This window comes from Eulemur rufifrons, chromosome 7, assembly GCF_041146395.1.
Source record: "Eulemur rufifrons isolate Redbay chromosome 7, OSU_ERuf_1, whole genome shotgun sequence".
Taxonomy (NCBI): Eukaryota; Metazoa; Chordata; class Mammalia; order Primates; family Lemuridae; genus Eulemur; species Eulemur rufifrons.
Genome location: NC_090989.1, coordinates 256,130,744 through 256,146,029, shown reverse-complemented (window position 1 = coordinate 256,146,029; position 15,286 = coordinate 256,130,744). Strand labels below are relative to the sequence as shown.

The window sequence follows — 15,286 nt, the reverse complement described above, 5'->3', positions numbered from 1 at the left end:
ACCCCGGACTCTGGACCCAGCCCCTCAAAGTCAGGGCTCACCAAGGAGCAAGAGATCAGAAGCCCAGGGCCTCGGCTCCCCGGTAGCTGGGTGCTGGCTGGCCCAGAACGTGGACCTCTGCCCTAGGTGCCAGGTCTCAGGGCTCACGACACCCTGCATTGTAAATAATGCAGCCCTGGCTCACCCTTCAGGCGAGCCCTTCCTACCTTGCTCTAATCTGTCCCTAGGGACCCTATCTCAGTGCTGGCTTTCTGGCTTCACATGCTTCTAGAGCCACTGTTCTGTTCCAACCTCCTTCAGCAACCCTCCTGCCCTCCAGCTCTGGGATGCAGACCACTTGGCTGACAATGCCACGGACGATGTATCTCTTCCTAGAACATGTGCTGCTCCTGGCCTGCACCCTCCCACTCCTGTAGCTAGTCTGCCCTGTCTCCTGGAGGAATGAATAGTTTAAGCCTGGGGCCCTCCAAGGTGCTTCTTCCAGTTACCATTATTTGCCCTGAAAGATGGCAAATAAAAACTGAGCTGAAACAGGTTTGGTGTGTAAAGCACCCAGTCCATATTGCTCTTAGGGAAAGAGAAGCAAAGGTAGAAGGAGCTAACAGGGCATAAGCCACTTGGTCATTATGTTCCAGTGCAACACGTCCCAAACGTCAATGCGTGACAATCACCTGGATCTTGTTCAAATGGAGACCCAGTGTGTCTGAGGTGGGGCCGGAGGTTCTGCATTTCTAAGAAGCTCCCAAGTGAGGTCAGTGATGCTGGTCCATGGACCATACTTTGAGTAACAAGACTCCAGTGCATCTGAAAAGGAGTTGTAATCTACACTAGTCACCAGGGCCACAGGTAGCCCATATGGCACCTGTATGCAAATTAGAAGAAGGTGCCCCTCACTGCCTGTGTTTGACAAGCTGTGCACAAGCTGGGCCTCGCTGGGAACAACCACTATGGCATCTGCAGCAGCCTGCCGGCCACCACTGCTAGCTACTTGCATTTTCCTCAGTATTGGAAGTTAGTAAGTAGTTAACCAGCAGTTAACACAAGACTCTCCCAATCTGTCTTAGACCCCAGCTACCCCACTCCAGGTGTCCGTTCTGTGGTCCCTTAAATCCATCCTGACTTAAGGTACCCTAAGTCCATCCTGACTTAAAGGACCAAAGGCCTCAGAAGGTCTTCTGAAGGACACACATTGGCAGTTATGGGCCATTCATCAAGTACGCGTGTCTGTTACAGAAACGTGAGGTCCTTTCTCCCCAGGCCTGAGATCCGGTGTACCCACACAAACCCCATGTACAATTCTATCAAGGGCATTTCGTCCACTGGAGGCAGCGGGGTGTGGGGGAAAGAGCCCAGACCTAGAGTCTGACAGGCTGGCCTCAAGTCCCCAGTCTGCCACTTAAGCTGTGTGACAGCAGGCAGGCTATTTAACCTGTTTGAGCCTTGGTTTCCTCATCTGCAAAACAGGGGTTCTGATATTTACCTCTTAGGATTGTGAGGATGAAATGAGATGAAATCTGTGAAGTTTCAGAAGTGTCTGATCCTTAGTAGAGCTTCTACCCCTGAATTTGCTTTGTTCTTCGAGGGCAGTGGGGGGAAATATACGACAGGGAAGTTTAGAGTTTGCCCTTGAGAGAAATGGGCTATTCAAAAGCCCAAGTTGGTTATAGATTACTAGAACTATAAGGCCAGAAGGGCCATGTTACCATCTAGTACTAATCCAGTCCCTTCAATGCACAGATGGGAACACTGAAGCCCAGAGAGAGAAGAGAGCTTGCTCAAGGTCTCATAGCCAATGAGTGGCAGATTCAGGACTAGAATCCAAAAGGTCTAGAGAGATTTTGTGGGGTTCCTCTGAGGGGCTCCCTGGGCAGCTGGCAATCTTTAGCTGACAAGGACTGCAGGGTAACTGTGAGTGCTCACCGCCACCCGGCTCTCCCCTCCTTCCTGGACACACAGAGTAACTACATTCTGGGGCCCCAGGCATCTGAGTTCTGGCCAATGGAAGGTGCCAGAAGTGATGTTCATCATCTTCCACAAGTCTCTTTCCCCTCCCCAACCTCAGCCTGCCATCTGGAAGACCCCAGCATGACCTTGAATCCACAAGACGGCAGAGTCTTGGAAGCGTCCTGAGTCCCTGAGGCACTGCTTGCAGGAGATGCCCAGTGGGAACAACCACGGTGGCCTTTGCAAGGGTGAGAAATAAGCTGCTATTGTGTTAAACCATGAGATCTTAACTTAATTACAGCTAGCCTACCCTAATACATTTTGCCACATCCTTTGAATTTTCACAACTGGGATAACTAAATGTAACGGAACCAAAGTATGGTAAATACTTCAAACCCCAGGCCAGACCCAGCTGAGACATGTCCCGGCTTACCATTGGTCCGGGGGCACCGTGCACTCCAGGTTCACCCTGAAACAGGAAGACACGTACTTGTCACTCAGAGGAACACGGTGTAAGGCAGAAACCGTGGGAAGCCCAAGCAGATATATACCTCCAGGGTCTGGGGACATAATTACCTTTTTCCCCATCAGCCTTTCCAGAGGAACGTCCCCCGTCAGGATGGCACCCGGTTCTCCTTTCTCGCCCTACAATTCAGAGGAGCTTTCAGTGAAGTTGGGCCTCCTCCTTGCCACCTTGTCCAGAGGTTCACAAAGACCCCTCAGTCCTACCACCATGATTTATTTCTCTTGCCTCCATCCCATCCCTGACCCCACCGCTACCACGTTACCTCACTACAGTATTGCGACAGCCCCTGAATGAATGAATGCTCCCTGAGCCAGCCCAGCCCCTACGTGCGCCGCCAGAGTTACCGTCCTAGCGCACAGGCTGTGGTCTTCCGTGCCCCTGCAGGGCTCCCCCTGATGGCAGCTCTCCATCCTCGCCCTCAGCCCCCCAGGATCCAGCCCCAGCACGGTCCTGTCTACCTCTCCCCGCGTGGTGCCCTCAAGGCACCGCTGGCTCCTAATACACGTGGTAGCTTGTTTCCTAGCAACTTGACTCGAGATCTGTTCCCACCAAGAATATTTATTCTTGTCAAAACACCTGAAATTAGGAAAGAGACGAAGGTATAAACATTAGAGGCCTCTCTCAACACAGAGGCATGATGTCTCCATGTGCAACTTTGTCTCCAAACTCCAAGCTCCTGTGCAAACACTTACATGGTTGGGCAAACCTACCCTAGATGTTGGGAAATAGGAGATGGGTAGACCGGTGGCAAGGACACAGGATCTTGCTCCCAATCATGTCCTCCCAATCAGAGCCATCTATGATTTCAGGAGGCTTCTGAGAAGATACATGTCCAGAGAACAAAGCCAAGTAGAGAAACCTTCTATATGACTCTGAGGCTTTGGCCCCAAACTTCAGTGCTGGCCCCTGGGGACTGGGCTGAGTGGCACAGAAGCCTCCTTTCTACAGGGCTGGAAGTGGCCAGGGCAGTGAGACCAAAGCAAGCAGAGAAGCCTCTTCCCTCCATCCCCCTAAGTCCACACCTGGTATTTGGGTCTTACCACTCCGCTGGTGAGGAAAGGCAGGCCCGAGCACGCCAGCAGCGAGAAGAAGCAAGCACAAGAGCATCAGAGGCACATAGAGAGAAAGCGAGTTTGCTGCGATGACCGGAGCAGAGCTGCTGGGCGCCCATCCCAGTCATTCAGGGTGGCAGGGGCTGGGGATAGGGTGTCATGTTGGTCCTTCTAGATCCACCTGACCTCACTACACAGGAAACAGAGTCTTTAAAGCAAGAGCTGCTCTTGCTTGACCGGGCCTCCTACCAAGCCACAGCTGCCCCAGCCCCATTCCATCTCTGCAGGAGATGTGGCAGCAAAAGCATCCCAAGACGTCACCTCCTTACGGTGCCAAACCTTTGCCCACACACTGAGCCCTCCACACCCTAGAACAATAGTCCCTGGAACAGTGGTCCACTGGATATTGGAACCTTTCTTCTCCTCCTTGCAGGCCATTGTAGAACGGTGGGGAGAGGGAGGAAGGAGAGACGCCTAAGCTCCCTCCTCCCCCAGAGCACACTCAGCCTCCTGACTCCCCAGGCAGGCTCAGGGGGTGGCACAGTTTTCCCACTGGCTCTGTACCGACCTCCCTTCCAGCAGTGAGCATGCGCTGTCAGCTCTGTGCACGTCTTCCTCACATCTATGTCTGTACCCCGAGTGCCTAGTACTGGCTGGCACACCTTAAGGCATCTGTGGCTGAAAGATGGATGAATACACAAAGGGATGGGGGATAAATGAATCCCTTCTAGAGTCTTTGCAACCTGTTTATGGATGTCACTCTCCCCTTACCTATAAAAACCAGCTTGGAAGTTAACTCTAAGAGGCAAACACAGAAGGGCACAAGGATCAGTTTGATAGCCTGGGAGTTCTCAAAAAGTTCTGTGGATGCTAAATATTGACTCCAAAGATTTTGGACCAAGACTGTCATCCAACTGAAGAATGCCCCAACTTATAATTTACAAATATTAACATCCATTCTATTCATTAATTATACATTCTTTCATCCAATGAGCATTTTGAGTACTATTTGCCTACCCTGTGCTAGTAGGGGAGCTGTGGAAAAGAAGCTGGCACGATGCTTGTCCTCAGGGAGTGCACACTCCAATGGGGACACCCGACAGGAGGTTGGACAAAGCACACAACACGTGCTAACAGCATTCAAGGGAGTGTCAAGTTGAGTTCTCTTCCTCAATTATGGTGAAAATCAATTTCACCACCTATGGTACACCTTTTCATCTCATGGAGGAACCTTGACATTGTGTTAATAAAAGTTGACAGCTGGAGAATGTCTGCTAATAGGTATGGTGCTTCTTTTCGGCATGATGAAAATGTCCTAGAATTAGATAGTGGTGATGGTTGCACAACCTTGTGAATCTACTAAAAATCACTGCATTGTACAATTTAAAGGGGTGAGTTTACAGTATGTGGATTGTATCTCAAAGAAGAAAACTGTTAACAGCTACTTTCAGCCAATTTGAAATGGTTAGCAAATTCCAGACCCCAGTCCCACCCACACACCTGGGCCCGTCTCACCTGTTCTCCTTTCAGTCCTGGAAATCCAGGCACGCCAGTGTCACCTTTTGGTCCTCTAGGGCCCTGGAAGGAATAGTTGTAGGGTATTTTGTTGTTTAGGATTAAAATGCTTTAACTAATTGGAAAAAAAAATTGTTTTCAAAAAGTAGAATAGAGTGCACCATTCCCCAGGCAGGTGGAAATCATGATGAGCCATGCTGTTGTTTTAACTTTAAGTGGCCCAGAAATCGCGGTCTGGTGGAAGGGAGACAGCGCTGAGTGTGCGGAGGCCCGGAGGCCCCACGCCTCTTTGAACTTGGTTTCCTCCAAGTGGGTACTACTGACACAGCCTGTTATCTGGTCCTGCTGCCTCCGCCTACCTCACAGCTCCCCCAGCCCACCCTGCAGCCTGCCCCCCGCACCATTCCCTGTCCAGGACTCCTACCCCTTGCTGGTCCCCCTTGCCTACGAGATGGGACCCAGGCACCCTTGTCTGACACCCCAGCCCGCCCCAGCCAGGCCTCACACCTCATCTTCTGCACCACCACGGCTGCCTCCTTCCCCTCGGCCTCTCTGCACTGCCCCCCTCTGCCCCAGAGCAATGCCCGGCAGGAAAGCCCATCCACCCCTCTGCAGAGCTGGCCAGAGGCAACCTCTTCTCAACTCCAACACAGACATGAAAGTCTGTGACAATGACTCACACGGCCACAGCGTCTGTCCCAAAAAAACATTTCAACACTTTGTTGCTATTTAACTTTCCACAAGTCCCTGTCTTGTCTTCTGGGTAAAAGGGTGAGTTACCCATTATAGCAGTGGCTTTCAAATATTTGTTATAATTATTTTATTATGAAACTCTTGTCTTTCCTTTCCCCCCCCCTCCTCAAATAAAGTCTTAAATGAAAGCCTGATATATAAAACATGGCAAACGGAGCTCCCCGATTGGAGGTCGGTGGCCTGGATCCTGCCTATGTGGCCCCCTCCTTACTCTCTGCAGTGGTCCTGGAGGGTCCCTGTGGAGCCTGGGACTCCCTCAGGAACACAGAACCACTCATTTAAAGGAGAATGTGTTCTAGAACATGTCCCAGGGCTTGGAGCAGCCAAGCCAGGGCTGGATCTCAGAGGTCTTGCCCTTTCTGCTAACCAACATGTCTTCTCACCGCCACATTCTTCTGTTTTTTAATGTCTTGTTAACATGTACTTGTAGTGTCATCATAGGATACGCTCCTTTAGAAAATGTAAAAAGTTCAGCAAATTATAAAGAAATAGAAAAAGAGACCACTCAGAATTTTCCGCCATCAAGAACAAATGTTTCTTACATTTTTGACAAGTTTCCTTCACTTATCCGGAAGCAGTGCATCGTGGCACCATCTGGCATTTCAGAGGTGCAGTGGCTTGGAGAAATTGTGCAGGTCCCACCCTGAAGGCAGGCCCTAGGCTTCAGCACAGGCCCAAAGTTTTAGCCAAAATGAATCACTTTCTACGCAGAAACGCGTTTTCACTTTCCAAGGCGAAAGCCCCATCAAGGTGCACACAGGCTATTAATTATCAACTTCTGTTCCACGGTGCCCCTCCCTTCCCACTCTCCATTGCCACCATCCTATCTCTTTAGGCACTTTATCCACTGGGACTTTATGTACTTGAAATGCTTGACTCATGCGCTCGAATTCAGAGCAAGCCGACTGCTGGCTCAGGCTTTGGTTAGTCTGGGTGAGGAGATGTGAGTGAGACCCAATTCTCCACCATTGTTCATAGAACAGGTGAGGGGAAAAAAAAGATAAGGCCAGAAACTACTATTATTTAAGGCAGAAAAGAGCTACAGGAATGGTGACAATAAAGGTCTACAGGACCCAAAGAAGGGGTCACTTCCAGGAATCCCCCAGAAGCAATGAGAAAGCTGATCAACAAGATGATGCTAGAGCATGGTCACAGAGACAGAGAAAACACCGTTCCAGGTGGAAGGAACAGAATGAGCGCAGCCACAGGGCACAGATGCAAGACGGCTACGGTGGTACTTACTGGAAATCCTGGCAGCCCAGGCATACCATCTGGCCCCTGTGACACACCAAACAAAGCAGGCGGGATTAGGGTCAGCATTTCCCAAGTCAGCAAGAAACTGTGGCTGGGGGCCCACCCCCTCCCAGCACCTTCCAAAGGCCTGAGCAGTTCCCACGTGGCAGCGCTCCAGGGCTCAGAGAGGATGTGAGGCCTGGGAGGGGGAGGAGCCCTGCAGGATCACACAGCTAGTTAGTGCCAGAGGTAGAAGCTGCGCCCAGGTACCGGGAGCCACCCCACCTCCCTGGAGCCAGAACTCAGTGCTTTGTCACAGCCTCTTCCCCCAGGAAACTGCTCAAGGTTTGAAATCTCTGGGGGTGACGAATACAGCCTCAGGCCCCTGATAAATAAACTCGGAGGAGGAGGGTGGGGGTGGGCTGGGATATTTGGGGTGGAAGAAAAGAACTACAGGAGCAGTTCTTTTAGTTTAGGCTATGTTGGAGGGACTCAGTTCTTTTCCCCTACTAGGAGTGAGAATTTTAAAGGACCAGCCAGTTTAAAGTACCCAGGACACAGAGAGTCTGTGCTTCACGCCACAGGGGCCAGGACCCTGCTTCCTGACAACCCAAGACAATTGCAGCTATTAAGGCATAAAAGTTTGGCAGAATCCATCTATCTATATCTATATCTATCTATATCTATATCTATATAGAGAGAGAACACTAGACAGCGACAAGTCTCTCCACGCACTGTACACATCACGGGCTGGAAAAGCATAAAGGTGACGTCCAGGACTTGAGTCCTCTCGGAGACGGAGCTGCCACTGAGTAGGATAAAGCTTGATCCAGTTGTGTTTTCAAGGGGCACCCTGAGAGTCTGACTTGCCCAGGGGGAGGACAGCGATGGGAAGGAGGTGAGGAAGACAGCAGGGTGTGGTAATGCAGGGACTATTACAACAGACACCCCATCTCTGGTTTTACGCTATCAGCATGTTGCGTTAGTACCAACCCACCTAATACCCTAAACCTCCCATAGTTTGGGGAAAACAAAGACCCTCTGTGAACAGACTTTTGTTTGTTAGTGGGTTTGCTCTAGGCTTTGATTATGGGGGTGCTTTGGATTATCTGTTTCAGTAGAAATCAAGGAAAGGGAGCCCTCCAACCCCTTTGGCACCCTTGAAGCCACGCCATCCTGGGCGACCCTGGCACCCACAGGAGACTCCTTAGTAAGCCCACCGCCCACAGGCCAGCCTGGCCCGCGTGTCCTTCCCTCACAGCTAGTCCGAGGAACACTGTGTCCCCTGCTGGCCAGCAGGTGCCGGGAGACGCAACGGGGATCTACACATAGGCTGCAGTGGGAAGCTCCCTTCCTCTTAGCTTCTGTTGTGCCGTGGACCCACTCTATGGACTTGCAGAAATAATGCCACTTCTTTGTGTGTTACTTTCCTGATCTTAAAATGGGGCTAGAAAAACTGAAACAAGTCACATTCCCTCCTCATGCTCCAGTTTCCCAAGAGCACAATGGTAGGTCTTTCTGGGCTCTTTCTGTTCTGTGAAATAATATAATGTGCATAAAAGTAGGCAAAAGTATTGCACAGGTATCAGTTTGTTTTTTACCAAGGACCCTCTGATTCCCATTGCACATAATTCTGATGTATAGGACCAAAAGCTTCCACTGCATTGGACAAGACTCTTTGCATGATCAAATTAAAGTGATAGCAGCTTTTCAAAAATACAAAGTTCTCTTTCCATTCTCCTTTGATATACTCTAGTTCTATGCTTCAGGAGCTACAGGATTCCAAACCAGCCCAACTTTGCTGAAACAGGGACATCTGGGTAGAAACTTCACTCTAGGGCAGCTATGGATACAAACCGGAGGCCCCACAAGCTCAGGAATGCCCGAGAAATTCATGGATCCGTGGGTGATATTGATGAAAGACTGAAAAGAGAAAAATCAGACAATGAGGACTAAAGATGGCATGTGTCCCGCCTTGTTCCTGGCAGCGAGGCTTTAATTGAAGTCGCCCAGCACGGCAGAACACGGCAGGCACTCAGAACACTCCCAGCCCACTGCCAAACACACCCTCCCTCCCACTTCCTAGAAAACAGCCCCGAGCTGCCTTAGCACTTGCCTCTTTTAATTCATTCTAAAATTACACAATACATGAACGTCTTCTCTCATTTAAGATTTAAAATATATATATATATATATATGTATATGTATAGCCATAGAAAGCACGTAGTGTTGGGATGTGTGTGTGTGTGTGTTTGTCCATGTGGTTATTTTACATAAATGGCACCAGGCTGTATGTATTATTCTTCAACTTGTGTTTTTCACTCAACCATATTGTGTAGAGATCGTTCCATGTGGAGTTTCAGAGTATGGATATTTTTAGCGTTAAGAGCCTGCCAAGGAGCCGTCCAAAGGGGCCATACAGCTTACACTTCCACCAGAAGCACACGAGATTACATTTTCCCCACACCCTTACCCACACTCGATATTTTTTAATCATACTTTTTTTCCTCTTTAACTTTAGCCATCCTTCTTCCAGTTATTTGGAGCTTTTTTTCTTTCTGTTGTCTATCAGCATAATGCGATTTCTCCAGAAGGGCCACCGTTTTTCACAAATGTGATGTCTCAGTACTGGGTGGACCATACTGATCTGGTCCCAACCCACATTCCAGCCCTCTCAGCAGCGGACGCTGGCTGGGTGCCCCTTGCGTAAGCAGAAGCCCTGATGTTCGTTCGGACAGCCTTTTTGCCCCTTTAGCAAAGGCAGGGAAGGTGCAGGCAAGCTCCGGCCTGGACAGTACTCACACTCGACAAGAACTCGACGCGCCCAGGTGGCCCCCTGGGCCCGGGGGGTCCCACAATGCTGGCTCCATCCATCCCCCTGTCACCCTGGTTACAGCAGCAAGAAGTGAAAACAAAAATCACTGAATATGGACGATGTACCTAGAACCAGGCTGGAAAGTCCTCCCACCCCCACCTCAGGGGTGACCTCACCTTGGGTCCCCGCTCTCCTTTCTCCCCTTTGGGACCCTGGCAAAACAAACAGATACATCATGATTCTTCCAACGGCTTTTCTCACTCTCCATCTCTCCTCTCTCTTGCCATCTCACTCTCATGCTGATTCCCCCCCAGGCAACGGGAAGAAAGGATGAGGGGCAAATTCCCTGCCCAGAGTCAGAGAGCGACAGGGTCAGAGCTATTAACAGATGTGGCCAGGAGCAGCGTCTGCCAGGAGCATTGGGTGTTGAAATGGGGCAACAGGAGGGAGGCAATGAAGAGATCCTTGGTGGTAAGGGACTGGGGAGGGAGAGGGGGACAGAGAAAAACAGATGAAGAAGGACAAGGTGAGTTTCAAGTTTTCTTCCCACATGATGCTTTGTGCAAAACTCCTGGGCTGCTTCTCAGAGAAACAAGCTGCAAATGGCACCTAGTTTCCCTGCTGCACAGCTGCCCGCTGCAGGCACTGAGAAGGTGAGTAATTGAAAGAGGTAGAGCCAGGATGCACCCACAGTCCCCTGCTCTAGTGTGACAATCCTCATACTGAAGGTTCCAAAGTCAACCTACACTTGGAGCCACGGGTCCGGAGATTCTGGGTTCATGCAGCAGACTGATACTTCCAGAGCCTTCGGTATCCTGGGGAAGGAGGAAGAATGAGAATTTCAGATCCAATTCCTGAGTGCCCACTTGTGCCAGGTGTGCTGTTGGGAGCTGGGGACTCCGAGGGGAGCTGGCACAGCTTCTGCCCTCGGGCCAGCGTTCAGCCAGCTGGTCTTGCCAGCAGCCCTTAGTGCACACCGTTCTTTAACCACAGAAGGGGAGGAAAGTACCTCAAATCCAAGTCCCATTGCACATCCAGGGCCTGGGGGGCCAGGGGGACCAGGAGGCCCTGGGGGCCCCATGACCCCAGGAGTGCCAACTTGTCCGTTTTTCCCTGGGGGCCCTGGTAAGCCTCTGTTGCCGGGGTCACCCTGTAAGGAAGAGGACAGGCTGATTACCCAGCCCTGGGTTCACTCATGGAAGGAACAACATCAGGAAATCACTCTTGGAAGTTAATTAGGTTGATGAATTCTCTGATCGCTACTGCTTAATGGTACAGAAACAGCTGTCTTGCTAATTGACATTTACTTAGAGATGGGCTGATGCGCTCGTCTGAATGCATTTGTAGGGAGGGGTGGGGAAGGAGGAAACGGCGAAGGGCGTTTAATCCCCACCATCCCAGCTGTTCTGCCTTCCCGAGCCATTCCTTTGAGACGTGCTTCTGCTCCGTGACATTTATACATTCAATACTCCAGCCCAACAGTCCAATTAGAGTAAACCCAAAGAAAGGGGAGTCAGGAGGGAGGAGAAAGCTTATTTCTTCTTTTTTTTTTTTTTTTTTTTTTTACCTTTTCACCAACTGAACCATTAGGCCCTCTTGCTCCCTGAAAAAAATAAAAACAAGGGCCAATTAATGTATATCTCATTAGGTAGGTTTAGAAGAAAATGCAGAATTATGGACTCTTAAGTAATAGGATATTAAAATGGGACTCTTTCTGTCTCGGTTTTGGCCTATGTCTCCAAGCTGAGCACATTACAACAGAGGCCAGTCTGCTAGGCAAGTCCTGCTGGAAGCTTGTGAAACCCACTTTTCAGCCATCAGCTCGTCACCTTCCTCAAGAGTAAAGGAGAGGAGCTGAAGATTAACCAGAAAGAGGTCACAGAATCCCCTTGCAGAGTCGTCAGTGCACCGGGGCGGTCCCCGCCCGCATCCCTCCGTGACACAAGTAAAGGGATGTTTTCTGGCTCTAAACCAAGGGAGGGGCTTCAAGAACCGCGATGTATCCCCCAGACTTTGGGAGATGTGGGGGATGATGACGACTCTCTTCTGGAAAGATCTAAAGACCAAACGTTGGCTAGAGTAGCCCCCAGGGGACAGAATAGGGGAGGAGTTACGTGTCCACCCCCAGTGGGGACCACACTAAAGTCTCCTGGGGGTTAGATGTGGATCCCACAGAAAGGAGCCAGCTGTGAGCTCCAAGCAGAGGGGAGGAGCAACAGGGGCGGGAGGGGTCAGCTGCAGGTCACTGCCCTACATCAGAGGACTGCATGGGGTCCCTAGATGGAGACTCTCTGAGGAAACCACAGACGCACCTGCGAGAGAAGAAGCCAGCAGTCGACGGCCACACAGAAGGTCCTGACACTATGATGTACCAGCCATCTGAGACTGCGCCCTTCCCCCAGTCCCTGTTGTCCCTGGGCTAGAGTTCCCTCCCCGCATCAAATCCATAGGAATGACAGAATGGGTGGTTCTAAAACAGCCACGCTCAAAAATAAGACGGGGATTCACGCTGGACCTGAAACAGGAATGCCAACGGGAAACAGACGGGAAGCTGAAGACAGAGGCTAGGCCACAGAGAAAAAGCGCAGGAAGAAAGAACCCTGCACAGCAGTGGTGGGAGCCAGGCGCAGGGTGTGGCCATGGGCCTCAGGAAGGGGGACAGCCTGAAATTCTGCAGCATTAGCCAGCAGGGTGGCGCATACTTGTAGTCCATGCTACTCAGGAGGCTGAGGTGGGACGATCACTAGAGGCCAGGAGTTGGATATTACAGTGAGCTATGATCTCACCACTGCACTCCAGCCTGGGCAACAGAGCAAGACACGGTCTCTTAAAAAAAAAAAAAAAACTATAGAAATTCCGCAGTAGGCCAACCATCCAGCCTGCCTTCTCCTCTCCTCTCCCACCCGCTCCTGCTAAGGGGCAACTATGGGTGCCTTAATTTTAGAAGAACAATAAGAGTTGTTTGTTGGGGCAAAGAGATAGGGCAGAGCCCCAGGTGACTCTGGGAAGTCCAGGGGCACCCCAAACTCAGAAGATCAGCTGCCAAGGTGCCTGGCTGATGGCACAGCCCACTCCTCCCACTCCCTTCCTGAAATTGCAAGTCTCAGAAATAGCCACTCTCCACCTCCCCAAAGTCTGCACAGAGGCAGAAAACAGACTAAAGCAGACCCCGGTTTTAAAAGCAAACACAAGCAAGAAACACCAAAGATCCAAGGAAAAGCAACAGTATGAGAGACAACAAAGTCAACCACAGAATACACACCTGAGGAAATAGAGTTAACAAAACAATGCAGTCAGGACTTTAAGTAAACAATGTGTGCTCTCAGAGAGAAAAGGGAGGATATTACACCCGTGAAACAAGTATAAGCTATTATGAAATAAGAACAGTGGTTATGAAAGAGAACCAGTTAGAAATCTTGGAAATAAAAACATAAAACTGTAGAAGAACTCCATAGAAGGACTGAATAACAACAGACACACTTGAGGGGAGAATTAACACAGAGACCAGGCAACAGAACTCTCTCAGAAAGCAACACAAGAAGATAAAGCCCTAGAAAAAATGACTAAATAGTTAAGAGACACAGAGGACAGAACCAGAAGTTCCAACATCTGTTCAATTTCAGTGGCAGAAGGAATGAATATAGAGGACAAAGAGAAAGCAATATTTTAAGAAAAAATAGTTTAAAATTTCTGAAAAAAACGCACAGAAATCTCCAGATTAAAGAGAACCCTCTCTCCCTACCCCTAAAAAGGCCCATAGAGTACCAAGAAGGATAAATGGAAGATAAATTTTGAAAAGAATCCACATATAGTTACCATGCAGGAGAATTTCACAATACCAAGAATAAACAAAAATAAATCTCCAAATCTGCCAAAGAAAAAAGTCCGATGACCTTCAACACACAGGGTGAGAATCAGAGCAAAATCTGACTTGCGTTTGGCAACACTGGGTGCTAGAAGACGATGGAAATCATCTCCAAATCACCAAGGGAAAATGACTCGAAACATAGAGTGTTATAACCAGGCAAATGAGAACAAAATAAAGACATTTAAAAATTTTTAAATATCCAAGGTCTCAGAAAGATCTATGCCATCTATAGACCTCTGAAAATATGACTAGAGGATCTACTCCCACAAGAATAATTAAAGAGGAAACGGGCACAGGAGGCCTATTTCCTCTATAAAAATGTATTCATATATTATATTTATAATTAAAATTTAATTAGAAAAAATGCCTAGAATTGCTCTGTCCTGCAATCTAATAGCCCCAAAGCACCTCCCCAGAGTCCCAAGCTTCTGCCAGGACACAGCCAGGGAACAGAGGGCTAACTCGGCTTGCAGGTGCCTTCCAGCTCTGACCCTCTGGAACCCCAGCTGAGGATGAGCCTAAACCCAGCCCTTAGGGTAAAGGAGAAAAGAGAAAGATGAGGCCATGGCTGCCCAGCAAAAAGACCTACACACAATGGGCAATTGACACACAACAATCTCCCTGGCTCCTTCGCAGACTGGGAGCCCATGCTCTTTGCTTGGAGGCTGTGATACCCTTCCTCAGGGACCTGGCTGCCCTCCTGGGTGAGGTTCGTGGATCTTCCAGGTGAGGGCTGCCGCATGATGCTGGAAGAAGACAAATGCCTCACATATGGAGGCCTGCATGGGACGTGGGAAAGGTTCTGTCTCTTGCAATGACAACTCCTTTGTTTTCCTGTTGGGAGACCCTACCCAATCCTTGGCCTTAGGAGTGGGGACAGCAGGAGATGAGGGTGGGGTAGGCCCTGGGCCTCTAGGAGGAGGCACCTGGCTCTGCAGGCAGGAAGGGTGATGCTGGAGTGGTGTGGAATTTCTGCAATCAAAGCCCTCTGTAGGGGCCCCTGAGGCAGCCTCATGGCGCCTTGGCAACTCCCTGGAACAGGAGCCATGGGGGACACCTGGCCATTCTGAGATGGGAGGTGGGAGGAGCCGAAGTGCTCAGTGAAGGAAGTAGCAGCCCCTGGTCCCTGTCACCTTCCTGCCCCGCCAGGGAGAAATTAAGCATGACCTTTCCACTTGGGGTGAAAACATGACTCAAATAATTGGGTTTTGAGTCATGTTTTCATGTTATTGCCCATGTTATTGCCTAAACCGGAGGCTACAGTTTCTGTGTCTGCTTCTCTTGGGTGTGACTGGCCACACTGTCGCCTGCTGCCTATTGCAATCTGCCCTTGATGGAAGTGCCAACCTTATGCGTCTTTCCAGTAACAAGTGAAACCACCATCGGGGCTATTGTGAAATAGAATCTAAAGTAGCCTCATCTCTGAAAACCTTATTGTTGTGTTGCCAGTTGACCCTGTTAAAGAAAATTATGTCTATAAAGTAAAAAAACTGTATTTTTTCACTTGCCTTCTCTGTTCCTTTCAAATCAAGAGTGCATCTGTAGGAGTCTCAAAAGAAATTCTGGAAGATACTTTGGAC

General features: G+C 49.7%; 1 protein-coding gene across 1 annotated transcript in view; it reads right to left on the bottom strand.

Moving 5' to 3' along the window:
- COL15A1 (collagen type XV alpha 1 chain) overlaps positions 1-15,286 on the bottom strand; it is a 174,209-nt gene that overhangs the window by 22,189 nt on the left and 136,734 nt on the right. The window contains exons 22-31 of the mRNA XM_069472141.1: positions 11,406-11,441; positions 10,848-10,988; positions 10,585-10,653; positions 10,015-10,050; positions 9,826-9,909; positions 8,881-8,946; positions 7,033-7,068; positions 5,038-5,100; positions 2,521-2,589; positions 2,378-2,413 (exon numbers count right to left, since the gene is read on the bottom strand). Of these exons, the coding sequence (XP_069328242.1) occupies positions 2,378-2,413; positions 2,521-2,589; positions 5,038-5,100; positions 7,033-7,068; positions 8,881-8,946; positions 9,826-9,909; positions 10,015-10,050; positions 10,585-10,653; positions 10,848-10,988; positions 11,406-11,441 (636 nt within the window). The remainder of the gene's footprint in view (positions 1-2,377; positions 2,414-2,520; positions 2,590-5,037; positions 5,101-7,032; positions 7,069-8,880; positions 8,947-9,825; positions 9,910-10,014; positions 10,051-10,584; positions 10,654-10,847; positions 10,989-11,405; positions 11,442-15,286) is intronic.